The sequence below is a fragment of the Carassius gibelio genome, chromosome B1 (genome assembly GCF_023724105.1).
Source record: "Carassius gibelio isolate Cgi1373 ecotype wild population from Czech Republic chromosome B1, carGib1.2-hapl.c, whole genome shotgun sequence".
Taxonomy (NCBI): Eukaryota; Metazoa; Chordata; class Actinopteri; order Cypriniformes; family Cyprinidae; genus Carassius; species Carassius gibelio.
This window is the reverse complement of record NC_068396.1, coordinates 7,673,833-7,694,554: the sequence shown is the minus strand read 5'-3', so window position 1 is coordinate 7,694,554 and position 20,722 is coordinate 7,673,833. Positions and strand designations below refer to the sequence as shown.

The window sequence follows — 20,722 nt, the reverse complement described above, 5'->3', positions numbered from 1 at the left end:
TAATATGTAACACTGGAGCACAAATCCAGTCATAAGTAGCACAGGGTTTTTTTTTTTTTTTGGCAATGGCCAACAATGATTTGAATGGGTCAAAAGTAATAAATGTTTCTTTATGCCAAAAATCATTAGGATATTAAGTAAAGATCATGTTGCATGAAGATATTTATATATGTAATTATATCAAGGCCTAATTTCTGGTTAGTAATATACATTTCTAAGAACTTCAGTTTTTCTCAATATATATATATATATTTTCATCTTCAGAATCCCTTTTCAAATAGTTGTATCTCAGCCAAATATTGACCTATCCTAACAAACCATATATCAATTGAAAGCTTATTCAGCTTTCAGATGTGTAAATGTTAATTAAAAATAATGTGTGTGTGTGTGTGTATATTATGGTTTTGTGGTCCAGTGTCCTAATCAGAATTAAACAGGACATTTTATGGAAAATAAATAAATAAAATGTTTTGGATGTTTAAATACTGAAACAGTTTTGGATATATAGTTTTCAGCCAAAATAATACTAAAGGTCAAAAAGATGACAACTACACATTTATAGTTGACACGTATGTTAATCTAAATTGAACAGTTGATGTCGTACATTCACAATTAATTTTCTTTTATAATCATGAAATATAGTATATTTATTAAAAGTTAAACTTTTACATTCACAATTGAAGACAGTGTTGCGCGCATGCGCAGTGCAGTCTCGTGCATTGTGGAAGCGGATCGAGAAACATGGCGGCGCGCGTCATTGCCCGGTGTGTCCGATCACTGAATCACCGTACTGTATGTTTTAACCGTGTCAATACTGTCGCGACATTAACAGCAGCTCCGCTCATCCGTGGACGAGCATTCTCACAGCTGACTCATGGACACAAGTCTCCGCTGGAGCAGGTGTGTGTTAGTGATTGACTCGTGACATCCAGTGACCTACCCGTGTCTTTAGTTACATGATGGAAAGACATCATATCACAGCTACGAAATACTTTTTAACAAATTCACCTGTATGTACAGTTCAGGATAATGTTTCTAAATTAACCGAAGTGTTATCATCTCTATGTAGCAAAACAGCTCATTAGACTGGTCTGCATGTTTTGATTTTTAATGAGCTCTTTTGCTAATCAGCTATGATTTACACAGTTATTATGGATCGCGTGTATGTAGACATTACATGACAGTATTAATATATTTATGATTGTTTAAAGGTGTATTTGTTTTTTGTGTATTTTCGCTATGTATTATATATGGTATAACTTCTTTCTTACACATTGATATTCTGACATTTAACAAATATATGATTTACCTCGTAATATTCATGTATCATTAGTTATTATTGTTCTGAACCTTGAGTTAATTTTGCTTATTGTTAACTATAATCGTTAAAATAATTTCTGTAATTGAAATATAAATGTATAAATAATAAATAAAAAACTTAAAAAAACAAAACAAATTGAAAATAAGGCTTTAGCATAAACTAACTGACTGACTAACGTTATACAGAATTGGATCAATGAATTAAACCCAAGTAGAAAGCAAATAGCAAAATCATTAAACCTAGACTAAAATTTAAATAAAAACTTGAAACATAAAAACAAAAGCTCAATCAAATAATTAATAAATACTTTAAATAGTAACACTGCTTCAGATGTCTGTTGATAATCCTTGTAAAATGTATTTTTTCTGAGATGTTCTGTTTTCTTTTGTAGTTCTCCATCAGTTCATTTCAGGTTTTTCAGTGGAGGCAGTACGGTGACTTGCCCCCATTAACCCTGGACTCTATCCATGAGCGTGTCCTCTACGTCCTGAAGCTCTACGACAAGATCAGCCCAGAGAAGGTAAAAAACAAAGACGGCAATGTGCAATATGCCTGAATAGTCCCTCTTTCTAAATGAAAGAGCCAATCGCTGATTGGTTAAGTCATTGCATCACGGCAACAGCCGTTAGAAGCTCGGGTTCCCATAGAAACTCTGATGGGTATTTGTTATCGTATACTGAATTATATAAGAAATTCCCATTTCCAGTTAAACCAAGAGAATTAGCTTTTTTGTTTTTGACGCAATCCAAGTGTGGTGTTACTTTTTAAAAACTGTATCTCAGATTAAATCAGTATGGTTAATCCATCTGAAAACATTTTCAATGAAAATACTTCCGGATGTTTTAAAACAACACTAGCAATAAGATTATAAGGAATGCTCTTTGTTCTGTGTCCTTAACTGCGGCAAGATTATTTTGGTCTACTTTATTTGGTAATATCTTTTGGGTTTAAAGCATGGAAAATGCCAAATAAGATTTGTATCAATAACAAAATGAAGGAAGTATCTTACAAAATACTTCATAGAATTCATCCTGCTAAGCATGCTTTGGAAAGATTTAAGCTTAATATTTCATATATCTGTGAATTTTGTTAACCAAATTTTGCACATTTTATAAATGACTTTAAGTTATATGTAAATCTCTTGGAGCAAACAAAAAAGCACTGAAAACAAGAAATGCTCTTAAAGCATTGAAAAAATAGGTAATTTTTTATCTCTTTTTTTTGTTATTGTGCATGTGCGTATGACTGCGCGTCCGTGTAGCCTAAAAAATATGCCATTTGAGCATAATAAACAACATTCATGGGGCAGTTCATTTCAGATTTTATTTTGCTGATTTGAAATATGTAATTAAATTGCGAGTAATTTTGGAATTTCAGGATTCCCCCATTCATTTTTAGATAGGACTTGTTTGAGCTGCCTGGAGGCATTGCAAATATGGCCACTGAGTGAACAGACTTCCCTTGAAAGGGACTTCATAGTTTTTTATCAGATGGGCAACATTTTTGGTTGAAATATTAGCTCCAAATATACCATATTCTGCAGATTAACTGTGTTAGATGATAATTTTAAAGTGTTTTTCTTAATAGCTTCAGGCTACGTCTCACTTCATGAAGGATTTGGGATTGGACAGTTTAGATCAGGTGGAGATCATCATGGCCATGGAAGATGAATTTGGTATGTAATTGTAAATAGTCTCCCATTATGGCATTTCTTTGTATTTATGTATTCTTTGAATGTGTGTCATTTGTTCTTGTTGATGTATAACTATTAAAAGAAACAGATTATTATACCTGGTTATGAATGTGTATCTATCTTACCCAGTTGATATAGTATTTGCTCTCATGCACAGGTTTTGAAATTCCTGATGCTGATGCAGAGAAGTTGATGACACCACAAGAGATAGTTCAGTACATCGCAGACAAGAAGGATGTTTATGAATTAGCATAAACTATCATTGTGAGTTTCCTTTTCATATTACTTCAGTCATTTCGGGTGAACCTTATTATGAACTCTCGTTTGTTCTTTTTCATCCAGATAAAGATAATCCCATCAAATGACAAAGACCATGGCGTTTTCTTCATGAACTGTTTATGTTACTGCTATTCTTTGTCATTCTTTATTCTTTTTGTATTTAGATAACTGTTTAAACAGTGTTCATAATTTTGCTTGTGGCTGCTTGTGATTTGTCTGTTAGAGACATGAACAAGCTCCTCATTCATTCAGCGTGCAAATAATGTGAATAATACATATGAACACTACAAAAATAAAGACTTTGAATAAGTTTCATGTTTTATGGAATTGTTTATTTATTGGAAACATTATGCTAGGTTGCATTAAATTGATCATATACAGGAAATATTGTGTAACATTATCATAAAAAATAACTGTTTTCTATTTTAATATAATTTAAAATGCAGTTTATTCTTGTGATGGTAAAGCTGAATTTTGATTTGAAAGAACAGCATTTATTTGAAATAGAAGTCTTATGTATTCATATGAATGCCTTTACTGTCATTTTTGATCAGTTTAATATGTCCTTGCTAAATAAAAGTATAAATTTAAAATCGTGCTGACCCCAAACTTTTGAATAGTAGTGTATAAAACAAGAAACTACTGTACATAGTTAGGAGTGGCTGTATTTGGTATGTTATAGCACCACCTACTGGAGATTCTTTCAATGTCTAAAATATTAATGCAAGACTTTCCAGAGCTTGAGCCAATAGAGTTTATATTAGGAAACATTTCTAGTCCAGTACTTAATCTTTACCCCCTGATGTTAATGCTAATAAAACTAATACAATCTTTCACTAATAACCTTTAACTCACTCTAAACAACATTAAGCTGTTTGACATTTATTGCAGAGTGGCCTTAAAATTGTGATATTTAACATTCTTGTTCACATTTGCACATGGATTCCTTTAATGCCATTTCTTAAGTCTGTGTATTTCAGGATCAGCTCTTCAGCATAAAAGGACTGTGTCTGTATTTCCTTCAGAATATTTAACACAAAATATTACTCTAGTCATTTATCAAAACTTAGAATCACATCAGAACTATTTGATTTATGATAATGATAATTCTTTCTTAATTTAGACATACAAATTTGTTTTTGTTTATTCAGACTTGGAGTTTCAATTTAACCTTCAGCTTAGGGTAAAAAGAGATGAACTCTGGTTTAAGTTAAGTTCAAAAAGGCTTTGATTTGAAAGACACTCCTATCTCATGGACTTAAACCCGTGTTTCCTTTTCAGGTGTAATAAATCCTTCTCCCTCCCTCTGTGTTTATGTGTGTGTTATGTCAGTGGACGTCTGTGAACATATACCTCTTACTGTGATGATGAGAAGCTAGGGAGGGACGCTCCAGGCATTTCCTCCTGTGTGTGTGTTGTGTGTGTGTGAATGTCAGGATTTATGTGCATTAGCCAAAGGTTAAGTAAAGTTTTAAATGCAGTGGGATTTGAATTTAAAATGAATTAATGCAATTGACTTTTAAGAAATTGTTTGAATTTTATTCAATGTCAGAATACCTTTTAGTATAGTTTTAGTTTTTACTTTGCCTTACAATGTAGTGTCTAAGAATCTGAGTTTGTCTAATCTACCCTTAAACAAACGGTGGTAGTATTCCTTCAATTCCTGCATTCCGTCCCCTAAAACTGCTATCACAGAAAACACACTGTGTCAACGATCTCTGAATGCCTTCTGCGTTAATCTATTTTCTGATTTGAATTGAGAGCACAAGCTCGTCAGGGGAGCGCAAACAAACACTCTCTCTGTTTTCTTTCACACAAACACACACAACCTCGATAATTAACCTAATCTTGAAATCTCCACCGTCCCCTTAACGTTTTACCGCTTCCGTCCCATTTTCCCTCTTAAAAAGATGCCTAATCGTAATCATATGTCTGCACGATGCCTTGTTTTCTACACCCCTTGGGCGAGCTCGCGCGTTCACAGGCGCGCGTACGCACGCGCGAGCTTCATAAATTGAGCTGAGGTCGGTTCAACGCGGTTTCTGAGGCGGACTGAGGGATGAACTTGACTCTTCTGTGAAGGTCTTTAAAGAACAGACAGAAGCCTGAAATTAATCCTCGTTACACATACTTTTTTGACTACTTTATATAGTCTATTGTCTACATCATTTTAGTATTGTTAAATAATCTTTATGGAATTAACTGTGGGAAAGGATTCCTTCCTGGAATGTTTTGGCTCGCAAAATGCGTCGTTTTGTGTATCTTTTCTTATTTATTTTCGCTCCAGGTAAGACGACTATTTCATTAATAGACGATGTATTTGCTAAATGCTAAATACATTATCTTATATTCAAACCATATTTTAGAAGGTTGATTAAAAACTGTATTTAATAGTTTTTAAATAGTTTATTTTATGATTCATCTATATATTATCCTTTTTAAAAATGTATCATAGTAATCTTAAAATATACTGTAGTGGGCCTGATCATAACATATAGGTACTGAATCTTTATGTACCACAGATTTTACACACGTGTCAGAAGTACCATGGTACTTCTAGGCTATTTTTGTTTTTTGTTTTTCTTGGACATTTACATTGATAGTAGGCTACTATGAGTAAATGTTGCAACCATTTTACCTCACAAAAAAACAAGGTTAAAGTCCAAAAGTACTGATACTTTTTATAAAATGTTATTAAAAGTTATTACCTAACTTTAAGGTAAGAAAATATGTAAAGTTTCTTAACTTATTGAAGATGATGATGATTTTTCTGTAGGTAACACACTGTTGAACTTGAATCAAGACTGTGGAGGTAAAATTCTTGGAGAGAGGAGTGGCTCAATTCAGCCAAACAGCCTTTTATTGAACAGATTTACCAGTAACAACACAGAAAAACCGTTGGATGTTACCTGCACTTGGATTATTGATGCTTATGAAAATCAGACTGTTTGGATAGAGGTCATTTCTGTTGGGAAAGGCGCTCGTATTGGAATTAAATTTGGGAATGGGAATACACTGATCTATGAAAGAGAGGAGCGGGCACAATTCTCTGGCACTGGGAGAACCATCATTGAATGGAGCTTGAGAAGGACTGATGAAACATTTTCCTCATTACATCTGAGTAAGGCAATTATGTACCCTGCTATTATCATATTCTTTCAAAAACATTTTTTCAAAAAGTGTTTGTGAAAAGTATATGGACAATACCCAGTAAAAAAAAGGTTGTTGTATATTTGTTAATTTCCCTTAGTGTTAGAATCTTTTTTTTATTGGAAAAATATATGCAATACAGATAATCTTGGCAAAAATCTAAATATCCTCCATAGTTTCCTTATTCATACAAAGTTAAATAAAAACGTTATCTTTCTTCTGCTGTTATTTAGTATATACAGATACATATGCAAACAAATAAATGCAGTGTTCTTAGTTAGTGTTGGAATCTTGTGTCTTGAATAATCTCATAAGTTCTGTTTCCATTCATCATTGTCTGTGTGTTTTTCTCAGGATGGAACACGTCAGAGGACAGTCACACTCCTGCTTTCATTCCTTACACCCACTCTGATGCTGACCCGGTGTCTCCCTCTCCGAATGGCTCAAACGATGTAACTTACACTGCTGACATTCCAGTGAGCAGCAATGCAGCCCCCAAAACACACACTCTCAGGGGTGAGAGTATACAGCAGGGCGGAGGTGTGTCTGACCTGGACGATAAGCGCAGACCCATATTTCCGCAGGAAATCACCAACAATGGACAGGAAACGGCTGGAGCCTGGATCTCCGACCTCTCACTCACTGGCACACATTCCTATTCTGATACACAGACCAGCTCTGCCCTTGACACACACATGAACACACATACAATGTTGTCTAATGAACCTATTTTGATGCAGTCTTCTACTGAAATCCAATCACCATTGGTGTCTGTACAAACTACACCCAAACAGGCAACTGATGTGGCAAAAACAAGTGTACTCTTAACCACAAATGATGTTTCACACACTGAACTACATATAGGAAGTTCACAGCAGACACATACACATGCATATACCAAAATACAGCCCAAAATGACAAAAAGAGATGATCCAAGTTCAATGTTTCCAACTTCCAGCTTTATGACTATAAGTCCGGATTATATTCAGCCATTCGACAGAACTTCTAAACACTTTCTGAGTGACAGTTCTCACAAGTCTATAGCAACCACGGTGACGCTCCCAAATAGGGATGAGTTTACAATATCAGAGGATGTTGGGATGAGTCAATTTGATTTGATTTTTGGGAGTTCAAACACAATTACAGATGACAACCAACGTATATCTTTAGAGGTGGACAGGACAGATCGCTCTCCAAGGTCAACTAATGCAGATCAATTAATTACTAATCCAACAATCTATGCTGATTCAGTACTCACTACTAGTACGCCTGCAACAGTCTCAGAGTTTCCAGATGTTAATCAAACCCACACATTAGCGTTTTCTGAAAGTGACATGGCTGAATACTCCACGTCTCCGAATGAGACGCCAATAAATGTTACCGCTGAGAATGAGCCAACAACTTCAGGCGAGTTCATGCACTCTACATATAACACACTTGAGACTCCAACTTTGACATCTTTGGAAGCATCAACCACCCTCATCTCACACACAACCCAAAGTCAACACGATACTAGCACCCGGGGAACCAGCTCCGCATCTGCGTCAATCTCATACCAGACGTCACACAACACTAACGAAACCAGTGACTTCACCTCTTTCCCAGCTACCATCCTTCCAGACCTGACCCCTACTGAGAGTCCTAGTACCCTAGAAAGGGACAAGGATCTGTCACCATCTGAAAGTGAGTGTATCGGGCTTGCATGCACTTTGTATTTAGCGTCCACAGTACAAGGCAAGCAAGAACGTCCCGTCACCAGCCCTCCATCAATCTCTTTGTCAAGTCCTCAGATTAGTCATGATGTGACTTCTGACCTCATGGTTGAAGACAGCACTACAGTGAGATCTGAGAACCGCACTGATTTAGAAGAACTTGATGGGTCTCCATCACAAGTCCAGAATACCAACACAACATCAAGTATGCCAACTGAATTCCCTATATACACATCTACACCTCCATATTCAACATCTTCGGAAAACACACAGAGCAATGTGGGATTTTCCGACGTAACTGATATCAGTGAGATGAGTAGTGGTCAAACAATGAGTGATCCTACTCAGACTAGAACAACAAGTTTGAAGACAATTCTGGGCTTATCTCCATTTAACGACATTCATACTGTATCAACAGAAAACACTAATGGGTTTACCGCCCACACGATCGCCACACTGAGTACTTCATCATTGGAAACCACAACTCCATACATCTCTCAGCTCAGTACAACTGTTCCAACAAGCAAATCTGTTAGTACGACCTCTCCACATTGGAAAACTAGCCCCCAGATTAATCCACATGCCACGTCCACAGAAACTACTTCAGTCCAGGTCCAGACACACATTCCAGTGCATAAACCCAGCACTGTCAGACTTCTCCAAAATATGACCACAAGCTCTTATCTAATTAAAACAAAAGCACACACAGTACCTACACAAGCAGTGACTCAAACATCTTGGATCCGTTCTACTGCATCCAGCTTTGACAGGAAGTGGCTACATGCACGCCATTATTTTATAGTAAAGGACCAGCCAGCAATCATCAAGGGTGAGTAATATATCTGTCACTTTTGCTTCTTGAGGCCAGTAATTTTTCACTTATCCGTATTCTTGGTAAACATGAGTCTTGTTTTTTTTTTTTTTTTTTGAAAAAAAAAAAGAAAACATGCATTCTTCTGTTTTTCAGAAAAAACATTTCAAGTACTCTTACAGATTGTTCTGGAAGGAGATTATGCCCCTAGCATGAGGTTACTTGAGGTGAAACCATTTGAATTACTTTATATACACTACCATGCCAAACCTCTGTAGGCTATGTGAATTTTCATGTTTTGAAAGAAGTCTTATTTGATAAAAATACAGTTTTTGAAACCCCAAATTTTAAATGTCAGCAGATGGTTTATGGCCATTTGATTACCATTGCTCTTCTTCCACTCCTGTAGGTGGAGACATTTCTGCACAACCTTTCTGGATTTCAGAATCAACATGTAACCTGGCACAGGTAAAATTTTTACTGACATAGATATTGTCGACCAGACATTGCTTTAATGAAATTCATAATTCAGTGAGTACTTATAATTTTAAATAAGACTTGTGTTAAATAAGTTGATTTAATGGATTCTGCAATGGATTTTTTCATCAGTGGCCCAGTTCTGCAAACACTAGTGCAGTTCCAAACAGTGGAAGCACTCTCCTGGCTGGAAAGGGTGGAGTCTCTGTTACAAGAGGCGGGGTTAAACCCACTGCCAAAGAAAGGAATACTTGTGGGGGGAGTTAAAGTGAAGAATATTACTGTGGGAGGTGAGTGTTGAATAACGAGATTTTAACCACTTAAATATCTCTCACTCTCAGAACACCTATCATACCTTAATATTTTTTTTAATTTGTTTTCTTTGTTTCTTTCCAAGGTTTGCAGACAGATGTTTGTGAATGGTTGTTTGAATGTCCATCTGGTTTCCAGTGTGTTTCTTCAAAGGGCAATGCCACCTGTACATCTGTGTGCCACTCTGAATACTGCAAACATCATGGCATCTGTGTCCATCACCTCGGGCAACAGCCTATTTGCCAGTAAGTTGCATGTACAGTTACATGCAGTGTAGTTTTGCATAGTCACATCCTTTATTTGCAGCATACAATTTGATCTTAATTGCAACTCATTCTAGTCCAGACCTGTGTATTTATACGTGCACACTGATTAACTCAGTAAAGCCTAACAAATTAAATAATAGTCAGAAAAATATATCAATATTTTTGGAATGGAGCAGTTTATTAAACCTTTAGATGAAAAAAAAGAAAAGCTTTTGTGTTTTTTAAGTATCATATTTGATACATCAGGCTTTTATGGCTTATAAAGTGTTATGGAGTTCACACTTGATTTTTATGGAAGCATATGGGTAGCATTATTCAATTTGGGATGTAATATGTAAAATGACAATGCAATATGTAAAATGGCAATGCATTTCTGTATTTACATTTACATTTTCCAATACATTTGTGCAACGTTTGGTGCAAAATGAAAATGAAAATTAAATTACATAATTTTAATTTGCCATTTACTACACCAGTTTTAATATGTAAAATGAATATTAATTTTAACGCTTTATAAGTTGCAAAATTAAAATGAAAATGTATTACAGAAATGATTAGATATGTCTAACATGTTAAAGCAAAAACTGTGGCAAAATGATCATTTAAATGCTATTTTTCTTAATTGGATTAACACTCACAGTCAAGACACTTACGATTGCATTTTCATTCGGTGTCCCGCAATGAATGTAGCAAAACTCAATGTGCACATTGAAAATGCATTCCGAGCCGATCACGTGTCCCCGCCCTCGCGCCACGTCAATCATTGTGTGAACAAGGCGGGGCTTACAGAAGGTCAGAGACTCAAGTCTCAAGAAGAGGATTCAATCAAGTGAGACAACATGGACAAGGCAGTTGGTCCGTGTATGTTTTGATCATTTCGGTTTATGGCTTCAATATTTCATTCGGACTTGTGGGCGGAGCTGAAACGCTGCTTTCATCTGATTGGCCGAATCGGATCGGTTGTCATCTGACAGCCTTCAGCTGAAATGTCTGAAACTACACTCACTGTTAATTAGCATAATATTTGAATCAGATGTAGCTGGGCACATAATTCGTGCTGCTGAGACCTGCAAATTATTTCTAGGTTGTAGTATTGTATGAATTTTGTCCCACTGATAAAAACAGTGCAAATAGTTCTGTCCCTTTGGATAACAGTAAAGTGGAAATAAATATAGTTAAATTTATGAAATAAAATTAAATAGGATTTTTTGGGAAGGTAAGTCTGGCCAGTTATACAAGCAACACGAGTCGGACGAGTCTAAAGATATGAGCTGAATTGGGTGAAACATTAAAGTTCTAGTCTGTGTCAATTACTCTCATAATAAATAATAATAATAATGTTAACTGTATTTTTCGGTATAAGTTGCATCAGTCCAAAAATACGTCATGACGAGGAAAAAAACATATATAAGTCGCACTGGACTATATGTCACATTTATTCAAGACCAAGAGAAAACATTACCGTCTACAGCCGCGAGAGGGCGCTCTGGGGTAGGCTACAGGAGCACTGAGCAGCATAGAGCTAATTTTACTATTTTTATTTAGAAATTTAACTATATTAATTTTTACAATTATTTATTAATGTCTCTCTCACACACACACACACACACACACACACACACATACCTAGTGCCTTATGACTTAAAAGATGAGAGTGGTAAATGTTACAGACATGGAACTGTTCAGTCTATTATTGATTTTAATTTCCACTTCACTGTTATCCAAAGGGACAGAACTATTTGCACTGTATTTATCAGTGGGACAATATTCATACAATACTACAACCTAGAAATAATTTGCAGGTCTCATCAGCACGAATTATGTGCCCAGCTACATCTGATTCAAATATTATGCTAATTAACAGTGAGCGGTGGTTTAAGACATTACAGTGCTTCACTCGCACTGACTCTTATTTTGCCTGAAAGAATGACAAGACCGAGCTGAAGGCTGTCAGATGAAAACCGATCCGATTCGACCAATCAGATGAAAGCAGCGTTTCAGCTCCGCCCACAAGTCCGAATGAAATATTGAAGCCATAAACCGAAATGATCAAAACATACACGGACCAACTGCCTTGTCCATGTTGTCTCACTTGATTGAATCCTCTTCTTGAGACTTGAGTCTCTGACCTTCTGTAAGCCCCGCCTTGTTCACACCATGATTGACGTGGCGCGAGGGCGGGGACACGTGATCGGCTCGGAATGCATTTTCAATGTGCACATTGAATTTTGCTACATTCATTGCGGGACACGGAATGAAAATGCAATCGTAAGTGTCTTGACTGTGAGTGTTAATGCAATTAAGAAAAATAGCATTTAAATGATCATTTTGCCACAGTTTTTGCTTTAACATGTTAGACATATCTAATCATTTCTGTAATACATTTTCATTTTAATTTTGCAACTTATAAAGCGTTAAAATTAATATTAATTTTACATATTAAAACTGGTGTAGTAAATGGCAAATGAAAATTATGTAATTTAATTTTCATTTTCATTTTGCACCAAACGTTGCACAAATGTATTGGAAAATGTAAATGTAAATACAGAAATGCATTGCCATTTTACATATTGCATTGTCATTTTGCATATTACATCCCAAATTGAATAATGCTACCCATATGCTTCCATAGATTTTATTCAGAGGAACAAACAATTTGCAATTTGGTTCAGTTACTCAAATTCTAAATATTAGATGAAATTCTGATAGCTTTTAATGTCAATCAACAAGATCTTTATAATAGTATAGCAGACTACATGGGACATGAAATGCATATAAATACATGAAAATGCTTATAAATATAATTTGTTACTCTACATCTCCCAATACATTGATGATTAGGGGATGTACAAATAACCGTTCCTTAAAAGCCTGTTTCATCATATTTGAAACTTACATTTTACATTCTACAAGATGATGTTTAATCAAGTAAACCTAATTAGCATGAAATATTACTAACAATATAAAGAGTATTTTTATTTTACTTTATAAGAATCAGTAAAGATCTCACAGTAAAAGAACACAAAGATGGTTTTACAATTACACCAAAAGGCCTTTTACTTGATAAAAAGGTATAAATCAGATGACAGAGAGCATGTAGAATATTGTGTACAACAGAGAGGTTCCCATCATTTTGATAATCAAAATTTTGCATATCAAATATGATACAGCAGGCTTTATCAGTTTAAAATCCTGCTGTCCAAACTCTTTTTTCCTGAAGGTGTCCTGTTGGGGAAGATTACTGGTTTATGGGCCAGCGCTGTGACCTGCGCATGACCCGGCCACGTTTGGTGGGCGTGTGCTTTGGAGTACTGGTTGCTGTCGCAGCAATCATGGCTCTTCTGTCTTATCTCACAGTGCGCCGCTTTAAAACCATGCTAATGCAAGCCAAAGTGGAACAAACACGCAGCAGGTATCACATGTTTTCACATTTTATATACACACACTCCCATGCACTTAGCTCTATTAGCCTGGCTTTGTTATTGGAAATAGTTTGCAGGAAATCATTGGCCAGTTAAAACAAACCGTGGGCTGTGATAGCGCCACAACACAGGGGTCGAATGTGTGAATAATATTTCTTTGTCTTCTGTGTGTGGAAACAGTTATCGCAGGTTTAATCACTTTGATGAGCTTTCGGCTCGTTTTTGGGGAAGGTCCTGGCCAGGCTCTGCGGACTCGTTGGATAACCCTGCCTACACCCGCTCTGATGAATTACTACACATGAGAGCACTTGACCGTACCTGCTGTTACCATGATGATACTCTTTCTGTGGTATCCACATACCACGGTAGTGGAACACACCTCAACACCATATATCCTCACGGGTAACGTAATATTTGCATATTATTTCATAATTCATAATTTACCATAAATATCATGGTACACTACTGTTCACAAGTTGGTGTAGGTAAAGTTTTTAATAGTTTAGGAAGAAGTCTCTTATTCTCACAACAGAAGTAAAAGAAAATTCCATGTATGTTTGGGCTTACAGTTCTCAGTATGGTTGGGATCTCAGCAACTGCAGCTTGGCGGATGGCGTGGTGGATTCTGGGAAGGCTAGTGATCTGTCAGTCTGTAGCTGGCCAATTGAGCCGATTCAATGGACCCCATTCCCTTTGCTGCAGCAGCTCAACAGGAATAGCACCACAGTAAGACTCATACTCTCAAACTCATACTTTATATCTATATTGTTGTAAGGGAATGACACATAACTGTTCTTCATATCCAGGTGAAAGCGTCCCGTCCACGCTCTTACTGTGAAGGCATGGAACTTGTAGATTTAGAGAAGAGCTGGACAGCTTAAAGGAGATTCTCAGGAAACCCAACAAGCTCTGGTCAAGTGAGAGATTATTTCATCTGTTTCAGGAACACCGTTGTTGTGCCAAAAATAAAAAATAAATATTTTAACTGAAAAAAGTCTTTTTTGGGGATCTGCTTCCAGTGTACTCTGTAAAATCTACACAACCATTCCAATGTTTGGTGTCAAGCTTTTAAGGAAACTTTTTTAGATAATTAATACTTTTATTCAGCAATAACACGTTACATTTATTAAAAGTAACAGTTAAGACTTTTATAATGTTATTAAAAGATTTTAAAGTCGAATAAATATTGTTCTTTTGAATGTCTGTCAACAATCCAGAAAAAAAATGTATCACAGTTTTCTCTAAAATATTAAGCAGCACATCTGTTTTTAACATTAATAATAAGAAATGAGAAATTAATAGAAAATAGAACATTTGTTCTGAAAATAGAACAAATCTTTTTTCATATTCTCCTGTTCTCCATTCTGAAGATGTGACAACAAACATGGTGTTAGCAAACTTGAACACGCCAAATAATTGAGGTAGCAAGACAGCGTTTTCTGATTGCATGCAACATGCAAATGCAAAAGTTCAAGGTTCAGTCATAGTCATGCATGACCCAGAAACTAAAGCCACCATCCTGTTCTGCCCTCATTGGGTCTAAAATCAATCCACTTAACCCTGTTGCTCCAGGCTATCTGTCCTATCAATTGTATTGGCTGTTAATTTGTATAAAAACTGTATATTATCTTTCCCAATCCAGTATGGTCCACTAAAAACCGAATGTTCTAAACAATGTTTTAACACTTTCTGGATTTTTGTTGTTGTTGATCACTGGACCACTGGAATGAGAAATTCTGGGCACGATAAACAGCACCATTAGTTTTTTTGCAGAGTCAATCCACTTCATTTAGTACATAAAGCTAAAAGCAAATAATATGCACATATTCAATAAAGGAATTAGCTAACACTTCATGGCCTTTCATATAGCATAATATAGCAGCATAGGTTCTTTTTATTTATATATATTTTTTTTTACACCGGAGTTGTTCTTCTTGATGCAGTGCTACTTTGAGACATATATGAAGGCTCCTTTACAGCGTTTTGCAAGGGTGAATTGTCATTCCCAGAATTTTGCGCATGCACTGGGCTTTTACTGAGATTCACTAAGTTTTGTTTGTAGTTCTGCGACAGCACGACTCCATTTTCAGGTTTGATTGAATTCTGTCCATGTACATTTGCAAAGGCAAAGCCATTCTCGGTGCTCAACGAGTTCTGTATGTGCCCAAGCTCTCTTTCTGATTTCAACGAGTTCTGCATGGTGAGGACATGAGGATTTGCAAAGTTGTTATTAGCGATGACAGAGTTATGAAAATGTGCAAAACCACGCCCGGCGCTGAGGCTGTTGTGCGCGAGCGCGTGAGCAGCTGTTGGTGGAAGTCCGCGTCCCAGCGCGTAAAGCCTGAGGTCGTTCCCGGGACGGGCCGCCGGGGCCGGAGAGGGTTCGTTCGATCGGGAGTCTGAGGAGCGGTTTTGACCCTGCCTCCAGCGGTAACGGGAACGGTAGCTGCTCGAGCGCCGATGCTGTAGGGAATGCGTGCTGGTTTGGAGTGTTCGATGCGCACGCGCTCTCAGCACACGGTGCGTATCGATGAACAGGTGCACGGTCAGGACGCCCACAGTCTCCGCTATGACGAAGGAAAGAGCGCCGCAGTAGAAGCTCCAGCCGTACCAGTGACTGCGCTTCGACTCGCTCTGGTTAGGGTCGCCAGCGTTGGATGAGATGTACACGATAATGCCAATGATGTTGCTGAGGCCTAAAAATAACAATTAAAATACTGTCAACCTTCCTTCTTTTGCTCCAGCTCACTTGTGTGTGTGTGTGTGTGTGTGTGTGTGTTTCTAACCTAATCATACATTAAGAGCAATTTGCTAAGAAATGTCCTTAGAAATTATTTTCAAACAAGTTATAATGGTGTCCTCGAAATAACTGGTGATCTTATGAAAATAATCTTACGTAAATTATTAAAGCAATGCATTTTTCCCCACAAACAAAAATATCCTTTTTTTGCCTTCAATAATAATTTAGCAAAATCATGAAGTTGAGTGTGGAAGTTGGCACTTATTCTGTAATTTTGTTTATGAAACGTTGCATTGTATGGAAGCGCATTTATGCCACATAAAAATTCGACATTATGAGATACTGAGACATAATTATGAGATAAAAACTAGGCAATGCTGAGATGTAAATGTGAAGTTATAATTATGAAATGAAAAGGTCAAAATTGCATAAAACGGTCGAAAGTCTAACAAAAAGTCATAATTGTTATATAAAAAGACAAAAAATTATCAATTTGGCCTTTTCTTATCACAATTAGGACTTATTCTCCCATGATTTTGACTTTTTATCCCATAAATATGACTCAGTAGATCATAATTTTAACTTTCACAAGAAACATAAGTCATATTAATTGACTTAATATAATACTATTTATTATAATAAAAATCTATTTTGAGATATTAAATTAAAATTTTAAGATAAAAAAGTATAATAGTATTACAAAAAAGTCATAATTATGAAATAAAAAGACAATTATGGGAAATCATGGGAATCAAAAACATGATATAAATAGAGTCTTAATTATGACGTAAAAGGACAGAATTCTGTCATAATTGTGACTTTTTAAGTCAATTATAATGTCATAACTGACTTTAACTGAAGATTTTGTGTTTACTGTTTTGTATTATTACACCCCCCCCCCCATTTAATACTGTAAAGCTGCTTTGACACAATCTGTATTGTTAAAAGCAAATAAAGGTGACTTTACTTTTTATCCTTATTGCTTGTCATAATCTCTTAGACGGTTTCCTATAATTTCCTCTTTTATGTCCTACTTAAACTTTTTATCTCATATGTCTGACTCTTTACTTCCTAAATTCCCCTTTGTCATAATTATGATTTCTCAAATAGTTTTTCTTATGTGGCAGAAATAGGCTTCCATATTACAGTCATGAGAATACCACATACATTTGTTTACAGTGCCACCTACTTGTCAAAAGCTAAAAAGTTACAAGTAATACAAAATCTGCTTTGCTATGAATCAACCAAATCTACTCAACATAACAAAGGGCTGCTATTTGTGTGCTTCACCCTGTGATGACTGTTTGCGGATACAAATATTATACATATATACATTTGAAAGCATCTGTAGTGCATATAACCAGGTAAAAACCTACATGTGATCACATGGACATACCAGCTGAGACAAAAAAGATGCCTGCGCTCAGGATGACATTGTGTCGGCTCTTGTAGAACTCACTGGCAGCTACACACACTCCACCAATGAACAGCAGTCCCACACTCAGTATAGGGAAAAGACTAGAGGCGCGCACAGCACCTGCCACACAAACACACACAAAGTATAACTAATCTCTAATAGTGTTTTTTCTCTAATCTATATAATTAGTATGATTCTAATTCTTATTGGTTTATTTTATCGCTTTTACAGGGTTCCTATGTATTTTCCATTTCAAAATTCCATCATTTTTAAACCACTCAATTTTTCAGTCCATATTTTTACATAAATGGGTTATAAAGCATTATGTCCAAAATTATATATAATATTGTCATCTCAATTTTTTTTTTTTTGAGAAGAATCTGCATGTATTCACCTGATGTATCAGTATGATTAACACAATAACAAAAAAACAAAATACTTTTTTCACATACATCTTAACATATGCATCTTTAGGAAGGAACCTTGTTTTATCAGTGATTAAATTGGAGACCACAGAGTTTGCAAATGCTATTTTTATAGCAGGTTTTTATTGCATGTGCTTTACCTTTAACTGAATGTGACACGTGTAGATACTCACGCAGTAGATATTCTGCAGCATCTTGTTCATAATCTGCATCCTCTGGAAAATGATCAATGTTCTTACAAACCCCTTTAAATATGCCTGTAAGAAACACCAGATACTTTCACAATCACACATGCCTCAGCCAATGCCATTTTCCACATGATTGGACTAATGCTATCAAATCATTAACAATATCATTATCCTCCAAACTAATTAGACATTCTCAAAACACAGACTTTACTTCTCTTTTATCCAGGAAACACATTTGAACTTTTGCTAAGTGTCATTCAACATATCAAATATCTTGAGCCAAAGTAATTATTTACTTTTTTTTATTTTTATTATTATTACAAAATGATCACTGCATGTGCATGTGACTGTGATGTAGATACCACACATGTACATGCATCTGCATTTTTAAAAGCTTGATTTCTATATCTTTGTGTGTATAACTGATCTTACAGAGAACACCAGTTTTAGATAAAGTGTATGGTTTGTACCAGCCATCTTTAATAACTTTCTACTCGTACCCTTAATATATCTTGCATTCACACGTGTAAAGTGAACGCTGCCACTTTGATGCCCTTTTAACATAGTCAACGCTTCATTACACTTTCCATTAAAAGAATTGACGTTGAAGTGATATAGGTCAGAGAGTACGAGAGGGTGTGAGAGATGGGTCGAAGCTAGAGGAATGCGTATTGTGAGAGAGAGAGAGTAAAAAAAGATTCAATCAATAATCAGATAAATAAATCAACCCACAGGAAACAGGAAAGAGGTTTGATTCGGCTCCAACTTTTAAACATTTATAGTCATCTGACACACATGCTTTAGAAAAACGTAATGTGTGGTAAAATGACAGTGACGGTAAGGTCATTATTATAGTGAATGTGTATGAGTAATTCAAGGTACTTCAAAGACTAGCATGGTACTGTAAAAAAAAAAAAATAAAAAAATAAAAACTACTGTTCTATGAAACAATTGCATGGTGGTTTTACTTTTTTGAACATTGTAAAAATGGTCATTTGAAATTGTTATATTAAAAAGCAATTTTTTACCTGATTTAACCCATAAACAAGTTGGTATAAATTAATGTTTTTAGGTCGATTAAGTGATGTTATTCTATTTTGACTTTAGCCTAGTTAATTTAGTCATTTCAGATGTTATCATTTACAATTTTTTGGTGTAAGAGTATAAATATTTCAATTATTTAGTAACATTAAATCTCAAACTGATACTGTGTTATTGTTTCAGAACCTTTCTGTCATTAATTCATGCATTCGTTTAATAGATGTCAATTTACCATCAATAAACAAATTTAGCTGACTAACTTTCAACATATATATATATATATATATATATATATATATATATATATATATAAACACACATACACATAATGTAGTTAAAATAAATAGCAACCATTTTTTTATTTTTTTTTAAAGTTACTTTTTTACAGTTATACCACAGTTCTATTGAAACAACTTACTTGAAATCATGAATTTAAATCATAACACAATCATAGTTTGAGCTAAATATAAAGGCTATTACAGTGTTATCAAGTCATCCACTTGTACATGTAATAAAAAGCATTTCATGACAGTTTTGAAGGAAAAGAGTACCTTCCATGCAGCACTGTCTCCAGAGTCCCGAGTGCGTAAGTACCTCTTCGTTCTTTCGGTTGGTGTCATTGTCATTGACGCTTTTGGTCCTGCAGACCCCACGCGAGTACAGCCAGTAGTCGGTGCCCACCGCGATGGTCATCAGGCTGAAGGCCGCGAAAGCCCCCGCCGTGGTGAGGAGCATCTGCACTCCACGATTACACACCTTCATCCTGCACCCGGCTCTCTGGCATCAGTGTACACTTAGCACGGCTTACACATATTCACGCGTGTTGATGAAGTCTCACATGTGTGTGTCCGTGACAGTGAAGTTTTCGAGAAGTTTTGGCACGCGCTCCTCATGCGTTGCGCTTTTACGCGTAAAGTGAGAGAGGTCATTAGGGTTAACCCCCTTCATTAAGGTAGGCTAAATCCTAATATCAACGCTCCAAACCTACCTTATACATCACAAATCAACTCCAAGAAAACCTTTTTCCCAGAAGACATTACGGTGGTGTTAGGTTTTCTCGATATTCCCCCGAATAAAACCAGTGTGCCCATAACTGGTCTGTGCATTCCCACATGGATCATACTACTGAGATGGGTTTGGGTTGAGCCTCTGATTGTGGATGCAAAGCACCGCCTCTCACTTTGCGCTCGATAGTGTCGTGAACAGCACATATAAACTTATGCAATAAAAGATCAATACATTGTAAAGAAAAACATGCACAAATTAACACATTTATCTAGTTACCCTGTCATTTGCATTTGCTTATTTACAAACCGTAAAAATTATACTTTTAATTGCGTATACTATGCATAGGGTGAGCGTGATTTCACAAAGTACAACATGTTCACGGATTAACATCCTTGCTTCTACACTAGCACCTCAGTCGTAGCTTTGAATACTTTTCTTTAAGTTAGAGTTTAAATTAAAT

The 20,722-nt window shown here is 35.9% G+C and overlaps 3 protein-coding genes across 3 annotated transcripts; 2 read left to right on the top strand and 1 right to left on the bottom strand.

Annotated features, from left to right (window-relative positions):
• Positions 1-707: 707 nt before the first annotated feature.
• LOC127948515 (acyl carrier protein, mitochondrial) lies at positions 708-3,606 on the top strand. The gene is made up of 5 exons (XM_052544991.1): positions 708-900; positions 1,713-1,841; positions 2,909-2,996; positions 3,172-3,278; positions 3,357-3,606. The coding sequence occupies exons 1-4, from the start codon at positions 742-744 to the stop codon at positions 3,267-3,269; spliced, it is 474 nt and encodes a 157-aa protein (XP_052400951.1). The 5' UTR covers positions 708-741; the 3' UTR covers positions 3,270-3,278; positions 3,357-3,606.
• Positions 3,607-5,296: 1,690 nt separating this feature from the next.
• Positions 5,297-14,440, top strand: si:ch211-14k19.8 (mucin-4). Its single transcript, XM_052546445.1, has 11 exons — positions 5,297-5,580; positions 6,070-6,414; positions 6,798-8,984; positions 9,123-9,193; positions 9,376-9,434; positions 9,576-9,733; positions 9,841-10,000; positions 13,242-13,433; positions 13,624-13,845; positions 14,013-14,169; positions 14,250-14,440. The coding sequence occupies exons 1-11, from the start codon at positions 5,538-5,540 to the stop codon at positions 14,322-14,324; spliced, it is 3,669 nt and encodes a 1,222-aa protein (XP_052402405.1). The 5' UTR covers positions 5,297-5,537; the 3' UTR covers positions 14,325-14,440.
• Positions 14,441-14,506: 66 nt separating this feature from the next.
• On the bottom strand, positions 14,507-20,616 carry LOC127949345 (voltage-dependent calcium channel gamma-3 subunit-like). Its single transcript, XM_052546447.1, has 4 exons — positions 19,806-20,616; positions 18,199-18,282; positions 17,580-17,720; positions 14,507-16,139 (listed from the first exon to the last, which is right to left on the bottom strand). The coding sequence occupies exons 1-4, from the start codon at positions 20,014-20,016 to the stop codon at positions 15,358-15,360; spliced, it is 1,218 nt and encodes a 405-aa protein (XP_052402407.1). The 5' UTR covers positions 20,017-20,616; the 3' UTR covers positions 14,507-15,357.
• Positions 20,617-20,722: the final 106 nt, after the last annotated feature.

Excerpts from the sequence above, each read along its gene's own strand:
- LOC127948515 (XM_052544991.1), top strand. The coding sequence starts at position 742 with ATGGCGGCGCGCGTCATTGCCCGGTGTGTCCGATCACTGAATCACCGT. Across the intron at positions 901-1,712 it reads ACAAGTCTCCGCTGGAGCAG|TTCTCCATCAGTTCATTTCA; the intron begins GTGTGTGTTAGT and ends TTTCTTTTGTAG. Across the intron at positions 2,997-3,171 it reads GGCCATGGAAGATGAATTTG|GTTTTGAAATTCCTGATGCT; the intron begins GTATGTAATTGT and ends TCTCATGCACAG.
- si:ch211-14k19.8 (XM_052546445.1), top strand. The coding sequence starts at position 5,538 with ATGCGTCGTTTTGTGTATCTTTTCTTATTTATTTTCGCTCCAG. Across the intron at positions 5,581-6,069 it reads CTTATTTATTTTCGCTCCAG|GTAACACACTGTTGAACTTG; the intron begins GTAAGACGACTA and ends ATTTTTCTGTAG. Across the intron at positions 10,001-13,241 it reads GGGCAACAGCCTATTTGCCA|GTGTCCTGTTGGGGAAGATT; the intron begins GTAAGTTGCATG and ends TTTTTCCTGAAG.
- LOC127949345 (XM_052546447.1), bottom strand. The coding sequence starts at position 20,016 with ATGAAGGTGTGTAATCGTGGAGTGCAGATGCTCCTCACCACGGCGGGG. Across the intron at positions 17,721-18,198 it reads TGCTGCAGAATATCTACTGC|GTGCTGTGCGCGCCTCTAGT; the intron begins GTGAGTATCTAC and ends TTTGTGTGGCAG. Across the intron at positions 16,140-17,579 it reads CATCTTTTTTGTCTCAGCTG|GCCTCAGCAACATCATTGGC; the intron begins GTATGTCCATGT and ends TGTTATTTTTAG.